Genomic DNA, 14599 nt, shown 5'->3' with positions numbered 1-14599 from the left:
TCCAATATTCTTCCCAGCTCTTTACTTTTCTCCTTCTGGACATCAATGATTCTTATATTTGTGTGCTTCATATTGCCCATCATTTCCCTCAGATCAATTAAAATTTTTCCATCTTTTTCGTCATTTGTTCCTTTGTGCATTTGCGTTCAATTGCCCTGTCTTCTGGTTCACTTATTCTTTCTTCTGCTACCTCAAATTTGCCATTGTGTGTCTCAGGTATATTTTTAATATGACCTACAGTATCTTTCATTTCCCTAAGTTTTGGTATTTTTCTGTTTACTCTTTCAAATTCTTCTTTATGCTCTTCTGGTGTCTTCTTGATACCCTTTATGTCTTTAGCCAACCCACTAAAGTTACTTTGGAGATTGTATGTACTTTTTTAATTAGTTGTTCCAAATTCTGTGTCTCCTCCAGCTTTTTACTTTGGTCATTTGGCTTGGCTGTATCTTCTTGCATCTTCATATACCTTGTTATTTTCTGCTCATTTCTTTGCATTTGATTATCTTGATAAGGTTCTTTTGAAAGTTGATTTCCCCTTGCTCATCTAAGATTTTATAGTTGCTTGGGGTTGCATTGAAGGTCTCCTTTGGTACTTGGTTTGTCAGTAATTCCCAGTCAGACCAAGCCAAGGCCTCCCACGGGAGATTCAAGTAGAAGATTTGGCAGAAAAGTCGTTTGCCAAAATGCACTTCCCCTGTCTTCCCAGCAGATGGCATTCTTGGGCCACCTCTCCCCTCAAGCCTGCTTTTCCCCCACTGTGGCAGCCTGCTAGGCTGTGTCCAGATGGGGTAGAATTCCAGACAATGCAGCAGCTCTCAGTGCGTGCTGGAGACCTCCAGCTCCTGGGGTGGGGATAGGCAGAGAATCCACTTGAGGGCATGATGGGTCTGGTGATTTCCGGGCTTCTGAGTGGACTGAACTCGGGCTGTGGGACTGAGAGTTTCACCTTCTCCAGCCCTTAGCCAGCTTGGAAGTGCCCTGCTATTTGTCAGCCTACAAAATCCCTGCCCACTATGCACCTGTAGGCTTCTGGGGTGCAAGAGGAGCTCTTGGTGCTTCTCTGTGGCTCCCTCCCTTGTCCTGTCCTCTCCCCCCATGAATGCCACGGACTTCCGTGGAGAAAGGATATGGGCAGCGGAACATAGAGTATCTCTCTCACCAGCTAATTGTCAGATCGGTTCTGCTCTGCTTTGTGCCCCTCTCCTCCTGAGGGGTGGGCCCCCCAGTCTTCCCCCAAACCAGGTCCCCACCATGGCCTGCCTCAGGGTTGAGGGGTAGGCACTGCAGTGCACTGCCTCAAAGGCCTGTTGATTCCTGACTGGGCCACCCAGGAGCTCCTGGCTGTGGGGCTGAGAGATGACTCCCCAAATGGTTTACAGAGATGGAAATATGGGAAAGTGCAGTTCCTCCCTCATCTGCTCTAGGCTGGGGTGTAGCAGCCTGCCCCAGAGGGGGTCACGATTAAATAAATTCTTCCTGCCATGTCGATCGTAATTTCTCCGCTTTTTCATCCAGGTTCTCCCTATATAATGTAGAAGTCCCTCTCTGGCCGTTTGTACCCTGGTACTCCTCCCCCACCCCTTGTTTTCTGTCTTTTCTCTAATTATTCCATGGTGGAGAAATTTGTTCTGCCTCTCCTGTTCTGCCATCTTCCCTGGAAGTCCCGGTTATTTTTTTAAGATCCTATTTCAGTGTGGCACTTCACATTAAGTTGTATATTATACTAAATTAGGACGCCATAAATTTGGTTAGCACATTATAGTCAAATTTTGGTGCTTAAAATTGATGTTTGTAAGCCTGGTTTTAAATAAGTTGCATACTGTATTCCCTGGATAGCTTTAGATATTTTCTGAGAGGGAATTCTAACTTTTCTTTTGGGGATAATAACAGCGCCTACCTCCTGGGGGTGTGTTGAGAGGAACTAAATGAAATAACACAAGTAAAGCACCGAGTTGTAAAGCTATTACTTGCCTGGGACATAATGAGTATTCAGTAGATGTTAATTTTTACTTTTACTGACATTGTTTTATTGTTAGGAATTATTTTTAAAAATGTATTTTATCTTGCGTGACAGATAGCTGCTGATGAGCCTCCACCAGAAGGGTGTAATTCATTTTTTTCAGTGCATGGGAAGAAGACTTGTGATTTTGATACCCTTGAGACCCTCGTACTAACGGCATCGGAAAGGTAGAGCGTGTGTTTCTTTAAATAAATATCACGAATTTCCTTGTGCTTTCTTCTCTGTATAGTGCACGTTCTCATTTTGCTTCTGTTTTGTTTTCTGTGAGTAGAGAGAAAGTATGGAGTCTGGGACCAGACTGCCTAGACTCAAATCCTTGCTCCGTCATTCGAAGTGGTGTTGTGAACTTGGGCAAATTATTTAACCTTTCTCCCCTTATTTCATTTCAAATGGAGATGATAAGAGTAATGCTGTTATTACTTGGTGGTGGCTGTTTCTGCAAGAGTACGCAGGCTTAGTCATCAGCTTGGGAAGGAATTCTGTGTGTGTTAAACCAATGCCTTAAATTAATGAAGTTAATGATGCCATCTCAGGTTATTATCAGTTTCAGACAAAGGTGACTATTGAAAAGATAATTGCAAGCTTAATTTGAATAGTAGGTAGGGAATGGGCTGGCTGTTTGCTTAAAGATAGGCCTCCTGTGGCGGACAAATGGAATAGGTGCCACTTTTGCTCCTTCCTCGAATGTTTAGCAGGGCTTACTCTCTGTTATTGCTGTGCTGTATCAAAAGTGCTGATGGCATTTTGGGCTACGTGGTGCTCCTTTAGCAAGACTCTCTGCCCAACACATGGCCTCTGCCTACCAAGTGCCATCATTGCCTCTCGTGAGAGTGGCAACCAAAAACACACACTGCACACTCCAGCCTACTGAGGTTCGAGGCACGGGCATTCCATAATGGCTGCATGATAAAGTGGGGTTCTCTTGATTGCTTTTTAATTCTTAAAAAAAAAAAAAATTAATGCTTTGCTTAGTTTGTTACAATAATGAATTTATGAATGTAGACATTCATAAAGAAAATGATTTTGTCTCTTCTGAGATGTGGTAACTGCTTTTAATGATTTGGCATATTCCTTTTAGGCTTTTTCTGTGGTTACCACTTTATATACATAGATAAACTTGTTTTTCATTTAGTACATGTGGGTGTACCTCATTATTTTTACACATGCATAATAACCTATGTAAAAGTGGCCCTTAATTTTTCTTTGCTGATAGTTTTTAATTTTTTTTTTTTTTTTTGCTATTACAACAAGGCTAGGAACATCTTTCTTCATATATCTTTACCTTCTGTTGAGTAGTGTATTATAAGAAAGTATAATAGGTCCTGAGTTCTATGCATAACTTTTGTTAGTATCTGGATGCCATCCTTAGAGACTTTTTTCATTTTTTAATTTGAGAAGTTTTTTAAATTTATAAGAAAACTTAAATTTTAAATTAAATACTAGGAAGACTGTAATAGTAAAAATGTTGGAGGAGGGAGACTTATTGTAATTGGTAAGGAATGTGCTTAAAGTCATCTTTTTTGTTGTGTGAGACTTGTACATGTATTCTTTTCAAATAAAGGATACCTAGGTTCTATCTATAGAATAGAATAATAAACTAAAGCTTTAATACTATGAGATTTGGATATGTACTCTCTTTCTGGCTTTTCTTTTCCCTCTTTAGGAATTGGTAACAATTACTAATCCAGAGTCCTCATTTTATAGTTAGTATTTATATAATGTACTTTATAACAAAGATACTCATACCTGACAGTTATTGTAAATAACTGAAAACTGTTTAAGACTGGTACCCTTTATATTAAGATGCTTATAATCTTTACTGAAATTATCATGTCTGTAGTTTACAGTTAAAAATTTTTTAAGTTTAACATTTGAAGCTTTCAATATTTACTTCTAGACCCAAACCACTGTTGTTCAAAGGAGATCACAGGTATCCCTCAGCCAGCCCTGAAACCCCAGTGGTGATTTTCTACTCTGAGATTGGCTCTGAAGAGTTTTCTAATTTCCACCGCCAACTTACATCAAAAAGCAATGCAGGCAAAATCAATTATGTGTTCAGACATTATATATCTGTAAGTATTGACTTATTTTACAGTTGTTTTGAATATTAATTTGCCCAGTATGACCTTAGAACACAAGCTAATAATTTTACCCTTTATAAAATAATTATTTGAACTTCATTTTGAGAAGTGTATTACCTTCATTGAATGTGTATTATTTTTGTTCATAGGAGGTGCTTTGCTTGTCAGTTATGCTAAAAGAGTGGCGTAATAAGTTAATATTTTATTTCAAAATGAGCCATGTAAATAATATTTTAAAATTTAATATAGTCATCGAACTGTGGAACTGATTCTTCAGTTTTTTTCATTGTTCCTTTTCAAAACTTATTTTTTTTTAATACCTTTTCATTTGTTGGAGGGGGAGGATTTCTAAGGAGGTGGGAATCAGGCAGAATAGGTTTGATTTTGAGCTTTTGAAACCACATATAACATTTAGTATTTAAAATATCTGTTTGTAAAGACTGTTAGCCTTTAGTGTTTCTATACTGTGGAGAGCTTAGTAAATATTGGGTGCTAAGTTCATGCAAGTAAAATGAAAAATTTAAGAAAAAAATTTATACCAGCAGAAACAGGTTTATTAGTGCCTAGTTTGACGCCCCCTGTTCCCCACACCCCTCCTTTGCACTGTTTCTGCTATTAAAAATTCAGATGTCTCAAGGGTCATCATTAGTCATGCTGGTGGTGAGCCTGTGGTATTTGCCCTCCCTAAAGACACAAGCCCACCTAAAGACATTTAAATCCAATAAAAAATGCCCACACATGGTCCCATCAAAGTCCTTCTGAATTGGAGACCTCAGCGGTTTTCAGCCCCTCCTCTGTAGGTTCTGGATCTTCTTTATTTCTTTTTTCATTTCTTCATATGGCTTGGGACACTTTTCCTTTCAACTGTCCATTCATCTTGTTTTGCCCCTACCTTGGAACTGCTGTTCCCACAGCCATGGGAGGATACACAAAGTAAAGAAAGACTTTATTCCCATGGCTAGATTTTTTAGGGATAGAAACATATAAACTCTGAGTTGACTTTTTTTTTTAATGCAATTTTATTGAACTGTATTCATACTCCATATAATCCATCCAAAGTGTATACACAGTGGCTCACAGTATTATCACATGGTTGTGCATGAGTTGATTTTTTTTTTTAATAAAATTACTATTTAAGTGATAGTAAATGCTTTTGTTTCTGTTGGTATTTTTGGTAGGTTTTGTACTCAAAAAATTCGTTTGGTTTGCTGTCCTGGCCACATATTTATTATTTTGAGCCCATAATCCTAGATGATGGCTTCTAGATGTGTCATTAAAATGGTAGTGTTGTGTACCCAGGCTGTTTGGGTGGTAATGCCGGGATGCTTGCTCTGCCTGCAGAATCCCAGGGAAGAGCCCGTGTACCTCTCCGGCTATGGTGTGGAATTGGCCATTAAGAGCACTGAGTACAAGGCCAAGGATGATACTCAGGTGCAAGGTGAATTTGTAAAATAAGACCAATGTGTTTTCTTTTCCTTAGGTGTGTTTCAGGAGGGTTTGTTTCCATAATGAAGAAAGAACAGCTTTAGGAGAGTGGTTGTGCTGTGTTTGAATCCTGGTTCTGTTACATGTGGGTTGAGTGACCTTAAGGGAATTTTCTAGATCCAAATTTATCTCTGTAAAATGCAGGTAGTGATTATATGTGCTTCTTCAAGTTTTTGTAAGGAGTAAATAAGATGTATAAGTAACAAATTTAGCACAGTTCCTGGCACAGAAAAGTTCAATAAATGGCTCACAGTGATGAATTTGGGCAAATTCTTCAGAATTTTGACATTGAAAAAATCTGTTGTTCATCATTTTTAAAGTTACTAATTCTGAAATTTTTAACGTAAAATTTTCCAAAGTTTAAGGGAAAAATACATTCTTAATTTATCCAGGAAAATAGGAAAGTTAAAACCCATTTGTTCTATTAACTTAAAGACCTGCAAAATGTTAATTGGGTTACTCAGCATTTTAAATTATTTTATGATTTCAGGAGTTTTTTATTTTTTTAAAATGTTCAAATTTTATGGTGTTAATTACCTTTTTATTTCTAATCTAAGCAATTAGACATGTATTTACTGTGCTTTCATAGGAACCGAGGTAAATACCACAGTGATTGGTGAAAATGACCCTATTGATGAAGTTCAAGGATTTCTCTTTGGAAAATTAAGGTTTGTATATTCCTTTTGTTTCAGGAAGTACTTGTATTCTCTTTAAACCTCCAGGCTTCCTTGCATTCTAAGGTTCATCTTTCTCATTACTTGTCTGACTTACAGACCTAATAGGACTCTGTATAGTTAATCTAAAATGAAGAGATTTCCACTTAAGTTATAGATCATTTTATGATTTCCAGTTATTCTGAGGCATATTACCTAGATGATACAGCTGTTGCTGCCTACCTATGGCTTAAAGTGATTTCCTCTTCTGGGTTCTCAGCTGATGTCAAGAAAGCTGCAGGCTGTTTTTAGATTGATGCCATAGGAAAAATCAAATTGGTTCACTTGATTTTTTTTCCCAGGAAGATGAGAGGCATAGTAGATTTTGTACATGTTAAATTGAAGCACATTTTATTAGAATTTGTTTTATGTGAAAGGGGATAAAGAATGATTTTTTTTTTTTTTTTGCATGGGGGGAGAAGTTTAATTCCATAACCACTTTATGAAAGCATCATAGAATTTTACATCTGAACAAGCTTCTTAGCTGTTATTTTAAAGGTTGCATTTATTTCTGTCATGGGTTGACAATTGTTTACAGCCCTGAATTCTGAGTTATCTAGAAATTCTAATCAGAATACCTATAGTGTATTTTATTTTTTGTAAGGAAAGGGTTATATAGAAATAGTACTTGCTAGGTTCAGTTTCATATTCTTTAGCATTAGCATTTGGCAGAGTGAAATGACTTAACCAGACAGAGGGCTAAGCTGGGCTGGCTTAGTTCGTGTTGGATGACTGCTGCCACGTTGAGTTTATCCTTTGTAAGTGTACATTCCTTTTTGTCTAACATCGGTTTGGGCCTTAGTAGTATGTAATCAGATTCCAGTTTTATTTGGCCCAGGTTTCCAGAATCCCTTTTCCTGTTCATGTTTTTTATTTTTTGGATAGCACTATGATGTTATGCATTCCCTGCATAAAGATATTATGTAGAATACTGAAGATATTTTCCCTGTTTGGACATTCAAAATTGTTATTTAACTATCCAAAGTAATTGGTGTTAGGTTCAGAGCCGTTCAAGAATTCACACAACGCAGCGAGTCAAAGTTTAAGTATAAAGTTTAAGATTTATTAGAGAAAGAAAGCAGGTGGGAGCCAGCAGAAAAGAAGAAAAAGATAATGGCTCCCACTCTCTATCTGAGAGCAGCATTTTTTAACGAAAAAAGGGACCCACGTTGGGTAGGGTGTCTGCTGTGATGTTCTGTGCCTCAATTGGGTAAGTGCCTATCTATTTTTGGGCTGATTGGCTGCTAGAATTCTGAGACAGTATTCTTTTTAGGAAAGCGGCTGCGTTATCTAGCTAGGGAGAGTAGGCCTTTTTGGTTGTTTATTTTATGGGCATATCTGTCCTCGCCTTACCCGCCTTTGAGGGGCCACTGGGACGGCCTTGAACAGCTTTGAACAGCCTTCATTCTTTAGTCTATGGGGCACCTGTTTTCTGTGAGATAAGCTGTGGGGCCCCTGAGTTAAAAACTCCTTCTACATGTTAGTTTTCTTCTTCTGGGATCTAACAATTGGATCATCTTTTTTTTTTTTTTTTTTTTTTTTTTTTTTTTTTTTTTGCCAGCCTAAAATTCTTTATTATTATTATTTTTTAATTAAATTCAGTTTTATTGAAATACATTCACACACCATACAATCATCCATGATATACAATGCACCATCCACAGTATGATAACATAGTTATGTGTTCATCACCACAATCTATCTCTGAACATTTTCCTTACATCAGAAAGAACCAGAACAAGAATAAAAAATAAAAGTGAAAAAAGAACACCCAAATCATCCCCCCGTCCCACCCCATTTGTCCTTTAGTTTTTATCCCCATCCCTCCACTCATCCATACACTAGATAAAGGGGGTGTGATCCACAAGGTCTTCACAATCACACTGTCACCTCTTGTAATCTACATTATTATATAATTGTCTTCAGGAGTCCAGACTGCTGGGTTGGAGTTTGGTAGTTTCAGGTATTTACTTCTAGCTATTCCAATACATTAAAGCCTAAGAGGTGTTATCTATATAGTGCATAAGAATGTCCACCAGAGTGCCCTCTCGACTCCATTTGGAATCTCTCAGCCACTGAAACTCTTTCGTCTCATTTTGCATCCCCCTTTTGGTCAAGAAGATACTCTCAGTCCCACGATGCCGGGTCCACATTCATCCCCGGGAGTCATACTCTGCGTTGCCAGGGAGATTTACACCCCTGGGAGTCGGTTGGACCATCTTTTGATGTTTGTATCATGAAGAAGAGTTTTGTAGTAACTAATTGAAATTGGGTCTTTGGGAAGGCAAAGGGTTTGAGCAAACTTTTATCTTCTGCCTATTGCCTTTGAGAAAGGTAAGTTTCTAGCACGTAGAAGAACAGAATTAAAATCTACCAGTTGCCTATCCATCCTGTTCTAAATGATGTCTCTCTGCCTCTGTTAGCCTCTGTTTTACTAGCTTTAAACTATTTTACTAGCTTTAAATGGAGTATCCCGTGTTTCAAGATAAATCAAAACCAAACCAAACCCAATAACCTTGGTTAGTCTCTGTTATCTTTGTGTGACTGAAATTGAGCTTGTGGGCTGAAAGAAATTCATTTTGGGATGGGCAGCAGTTTATTCTCCAATTTTATTTTGAGAAATTAGAAAGAGTCATTAAAGTATAGAGAATGATATAAGATATATCCATGTATCCACCATCCAGAATTGATGGTTGTGATCATACTTGTCTGAGGCTTTCATTTACTTAAATCAAAAAGGCAGTAGGACACTACAGTTAAAGTTGAAGTCCTCTTTGTTCTCCAGTCTTAGTCCCATTCTCATCCCTGCCCTCCCATAGGGATTCACCATTTCAGTGATTCATTTTTTAATCTATAAATTTTATGGTTTATTATGCTTTAATTTCTTTCTTATATTGGAGAAATTTCCCTAGGGTTGGGAGGGGAATATCATGAAGATAAAGATAGAGCCAATTTCTGCCTAAGTGTGCTCTGAGGAAGAAAAGACACATGAAAAGGACTGATTTTGTGTTTCTTTCAGAGACCTGCACCCTGGTCTGAAGGGACAGTTGAAAGAACTCAGAAAACATCTCGTGGAGAGCACCAATGAAATGGCCCCTCTAAAAGTCTGGCAGTTGCAAGGTAATAAAGACATAGTGGAATCAGCAGCCTACTTTTGGCTTAATTTTGAGGTCTTTAAAAAATGAAGAATTTGAACTTAATTGTATGTAGTCACATGATTCTGAATGTATCCAAGTTTTAAATGTGGAGTGATTAATTATGATTAATCATAGAAGAGGGGGATCCTTTTGTAGACAGACAAAGAAATATATACAAAAGATGCCAAACCTTTCTCTGTGTGACCGTTTACATAAGCTTGTAATAGTAAAAGCATTCTTGTCTTTGTTACATAAGCTTGTAATATTAAAAGCATCTTTGTCTTTGTCAGTATGTTCCTATATGTGTACCTTTCTCAATCTGCATATTTATAGATGTGAAAGGCATGGCAACATAGCAGATGTGTGTGTGCTTTTCAGACCCAAAGAACTACTTATCAAGTTGGTTTTTTTCCCCTCAACATTATTTTACTTAAAGTCTTAATGTTATTCTTTGTGGTGTGTTGTAAATTCAGAAGAGGGAAAATAATTTGAGCTCAACTTGGCCTGGGCTAAAAGTGTTAGTATGTGCCTGTTGTTTTCAGCTGGTAGTAGATTGAAGAACTGCTTCAGTAAACACTCTAGGGATCTATGCAGTGAATAAAAACTACAATTAAACCAAGGTCATCCTCTCTAATAGTTACGTATTCTAAGGCTTTCCTAATTACTAAGGAAGTAGTGGGAAATTACTGTTTTTTCCTTCCTCTTGTTGCATTAGATTAATACTTGAAATTATATCTGACATTGTTGCAGATCTAAGTTTCCAGACTGCTGCCCGAATCTTGGCTGCTCCCGCGGAGCTGGCTTTGGTGGTTATGAAGGATCTCAGTCAGAATTTTCCTACCAAAGCCAGGTAATACAGAGTAAGGCTTTGAGATTTTCTTCTCCTTAGCATGATACCTGGTCATCTTCATGTTTACAGGTAAAATGAGCTAATGACAATCTGAAAACACTTAGAAGGTTGATGTTTTCTGTTACTGCCACCATCGCCATGACTGCAAATAGCATTCTGAGAGGAAGGCAAGGCCTTAAGAGACAGATGTCAGTTATGTTTTTGTACTGCCACCTGCTAGTTGTGTGTCCTTTGCAAATAAATGACCTCTGTCACCTCCCTTTCCTCAGGAGTAATATGGGAATGACAGTATCTACCTTTCAGGATTGTATGAGTTAACATCAATGTAACTAATCTAATCTAGGGTCTGGCACAGATACCCCATGTTTTTCTTCATGAAGAATTTGATATATACCTTCTTCTATAGTCTTGAGGAAGAAACTGTGTCATAGAGGCTCAGGGACTTATTCACTGACAGAATAAATATTTGAATGCAGGTTTTCTGACGTTGTTTTCAATTGTATAATGTTTCCCTGCATTTCAATAAGTTGAAGGCAAAATTGTTTTAAAAGTCAAGTTTTTAGAAACTAAATGATTTAAATGGTTGCCAGTCTTTGTCTTGAGTCACTGAATGAAGTGTTTTGACTTCTGATGTGAGATGTTTTGTATATATATAAATTTGATTATTTATTAGTCTTGGAAAATAACTCTTAGGACTTATAAATCATTTGGTAAATTCTCATTTAGTCTGGCATGCTACTTGAGAATTACATGGAGAATTCTGCCTCCACCATAAGTGCTTACATAGGATGAACAGTCTGTTCACCAGTTTAAGATTGTTGTTTAGCCTGTATGCACAAGAGATCATGTACAGGAATAGGGTTTCATGTATTAAACTAAGCACTTGGAAGCAACTGTACTTGTTTAAAATGCTGCTGTAACTGCTACTTCTCTTTGGTCTTATATTGTGCAATAATGAAAATGTATGTACAGCTGAGAGAGGAGAAATATATTTATCAAGTAATAAAAATTTAAGTTTTTTCCATTTAGTATTTTGTGATTTATTGAACATTGTATTGTTTCACACTTAAATGTAGGTAAACTGAAGGCATTTATATCAAATGCACTGATAATGTTTTTATTTCCTTAGAGCAATAACAAAAACATCTGTGAGTTCGGAACTGAGAACTGAAGTGGAAGAGAATCAAAAGGTAATAACCAATGGAAAGTACTAGCCTTTCTGTTTTATATGATACCTTTGAAGATGACCTTGAGTTAAGTCAGTGATACTTAGTAATGTTGCTCTTCCTTTACTGAATATGATGATATGTTGATTTCTTTCTGTAATCTTTTCTGAATCTTTAGTTTTCCTCAAAGTTGAATATGAATATAGTTTAAAGAGTCAAATGGTATTACCTGGTTGTTTAGAACGCAGTCCAATCCTTCAATGTCTCACTCCTACCATGCCCCCTTTCCCAGAGGCAACCACCTGCAGCTCCTAGCTGATTTATCTCCACACTCCAGCATGCTTAAATGGTACTTTATTTTTCAGTTGCAGGCGTTAGATATTGGCCTTCTGGTTGGAAACTGAGGTTTAACGTTCTCACCACTTCCACCCCAGCATCTTACCACTACTCCATACTGGCATTTTTCCCATCTCTCTGTCCTCGTGATATTTTTATGTTGTGATTTTGGATGTAGATTCGCATTACATTACTGTGATTATATAAAGCTATTTACAGCTAATGATGTAGTGTATTCTGATTACTTTCTTTTCATGCTCAATTTTTTGTTTTCCTTGAAGTTAATAATTATCTTATTTTGTTCCATTTGCTTCTTTGTCTATGTATTTTCCACTAATTCAATGTAAAACTTTCCTTGGATTATCAAAATATCTCTCAAGATACTCAGATGCCTCAGGGAGTCCATCACTTCCTGCTCTGTTCTAACGTGGACTGGGTGCTCTCTGTGCCTCTCAGGCCACATTAGAGTCCATATTATGCACCCCAGTCCCCGTGGGACCTTCCTTTAGCTTCCTGTGTCAGCTCTGCGATTCCCTGGCTGCCAGGCTGTCTTTGTTTTTGGTTTACTTTCTCATTTTGGTGCAGCATATCATTCTGAGGTTTCAAGAGAACAGTTGCCTGGAGATAAATTTGAAAAACTGAAAAGACAATTTGATTGATAGCTTGGCTAGGATAGAATTCTAGATTAGAAGTCGTTTAAAAGTTTGAAGGTGTTACTGCTACTTGGAATTTTGGCTTCCATTGTGGCTATTGGGAAGTCTGAAGTCTTTGTATGAGATCTGTTTTTTCCTTTCTGGAATCTTCTAAGTTTCTTTCTTTGATGCTTGTAATCTGAAATTTTACAGTGTTTCAATGTAAATTGCAATTTTAATTTAAGTTGAATTACAGTGTTTAAATGTAAATTGAATTTCAAATTTTACAATTTTTGGTGTGACCTTTTTTATTTTTATTTTTTAAGTCTCTGTTCTGTTGGGTGGCTAGTGGGCCCTTTAAATCTGGAAAATTATGTCCCTCAGTTTGGGGAACTTTTTTTCTTGAATTATTTCTTTGAATTTTTTTCCCTTTTGGTTTCTGTTTTCTCTTTTCCTAGAAATCTTTTTAATTTAGATGTTGTTATCTGCTTGACTGGTCTGCTCTAGACCTCTAATTTAAAAAAAGTCTTTTCTTTCCTGTTTTTAATTCTTACTTTCTGGAAAGGAGTTTCAACATATTTTTTGAGGTTTTTCCTTTGGTTGTCAAGTTTTTAAGTTCCAAGGGTTTTTGTTGGTCTCCAGTTCTTCTTTCTATGGTGTTCTCGTTTCTCCCTGAAGATATCAGTGGTGCGTATGTACGTTTTCTTCCCTCTGCTTAGTCTGTTTCCTCTGAAGTTGCTTTTTTGTTTGTCTTGGTCTCTTGTTAATGTCAGAGGCTTCTCTCAGGTGTCTGAGGTGCTCTTTGGCTAGCTGCACATCTATAAAAGTGAGGTGCGAAAAGCTGATTGGAAACTCCAAGGATGAGGCTTTTGACTGTAGAGTGTTCTGGTATGGCTGTTTCCTGGTGAACCTTCGTGGACAGTAGGCTTAAATCTTTCCTCTCGGGCTGTCAGAGCTCCCAGAAAAGGATCTTCTCATCTTCTGCCTGGAGGATGGAGTCTGCTTGCAGGGCTGTAGAAGACCTACAGGGAAAAACATTCCCGAACTTTCCCTGCTTTCCCATATTTCACTGTGGGATACCTGCCCTCAGTTGTTCTTGATTGCCCATGTCCACAGTCTCTGCTTTACCCTTTTCAGGGAGTGCAACCACTTTTCCTGGAGTGGGGTGGGGCCAGGGTGGCAGATGTCACCTGGCTGTGTGAAACCGGCAGGGGATCTGGGGGTTCTGCTATCTTGAAAAGGCTTGCAATCAGAGCTCCTGTTTTCTGTCTCATGTTCACCCCTTATCCATTTGTCCCTTGTGTTATCACTTCCTTTTGGGGTGTTCCACAGGCTGACTTGGGGTTTTTAATCAATTTTCCTACTGTTGGCCTAGCACTCAACTTTCTCAGGACTGCTAAGACGGTTATTATTCATCTGTTTGTTCTGTTCCAAAATTTACTGCCTTTTTTCTTTTCCATTCTCTTTGTCCTTGTGGATTTATAATTTTAAAAAGTCCCCCTACTAACCTTCTAATGGTGTTTCAGGAAGGAAAGGAAATAAATGCTTGTGCTCAATCCTCTTAACTTCACCCAGATTTCCTTAATCTTCATGTACAATATATACATGATTATAAATAGATCTGAGGAACAAATGAGCCAAATATTTCTCAAATATTTGCTAAATTGATGAAAACCTAATTGAAAACTTTGTTAATTTAGTCATTCATTCCCAGAATAACAGTATCAAATAGTACCTTAATTTTAGTCCTGTCCTCCGCCCCCACCCAAGGAGCTTAAAATGAAAACAAAGTATTAAATTATGCAGGCTATATTGGTATTTCCTGGGTTCTTAATATCTTCTAGTAAAAAATGAAGGTATCAAATACATCCAAAAAAGTGCACAAATCTTAAATATTTTGTGATGAATTTTCACAAGTGTACCCATGTGAGTTACCAGCATTCCACTCTAGAAGTAGATATGAGCTGTGATTACCAGCTCAGGGTTGGTCTTGCCTTATAGTCAAAGGGTGCTGTGTGTGCAGCCTAGGACTGGATACAGGGACATGGCAGCCTTCACTCCCACATCAGAAATTCCAGTTCTCAGCTGATGCAGCTCTTTATCCTCTTATCTTGCTCTTTACTTGTTCCTGACAGGCTTTGTCATTGTCTTTTTTTCCCCTGTGCTATATTAGACCTTA

At 37.6% G+C, this 14599-nt stretch overlaps 1 protein-coding gene across 2 annotated transcripts in view; it reads left to right on the top strand.

Moving 5' to 3' along the window:
* The window catches only part of UGGT1 (UDP-glucose glycoprotein glucosyltransferase 1), a 119602-nt gene that overhangs the window by 22737 nt on the left and 82266 nt on the right, over window positions 1–14599 (top strand). For both annotated transcript variants that reach the window (XM_037849088.1, XM_037849087.1), the window contains exons 5-11: window positions 2075–2187; window positions 3918–4092; window positions 5443–5539; window positions 6176–6254; window positions 9319–9419; window positions 10187–10286; window positions 11416–11476. In XM_037849088.1, coding sequence (XP_037705016.1) covers window positions 2075–2187; window positions 3918–4092; window positions 5443–5539; window positions 6176–6254; window positions 9319–9419; window positions 10187–10286; window positions 11416–11476 — 726 coding nt within the window. The remainder of the gene's footprint in view (window positions 1–2074; window positions 2188–3917; window positions 4093–5442; window positions 5540–6175; window positions 6255–9318; window positions 9420–10186; window positions 10287–11415; window positions 11477–14599) is intronic.

This window comes from Choloepus didactylus, chromosome 9 (assembly GCF_015220235.1).
Source record: "Choloepus didactylus isolate mChoDid1 chromosome 9, mChoDid1.pri, whole genome shotgun sequence".
Taxonomy (NCBI): Eukaryota; Metazoa; Chordata; class Mammalia; order Pilosa; family Megalonychidae; genus Choloepus; species Choloepus didactylus.
The sequence above is the reverse complement of the archived record's forward strand: the minus strand, read 5'-3'. Positions and strand labels throughout refer to the sequence as shown.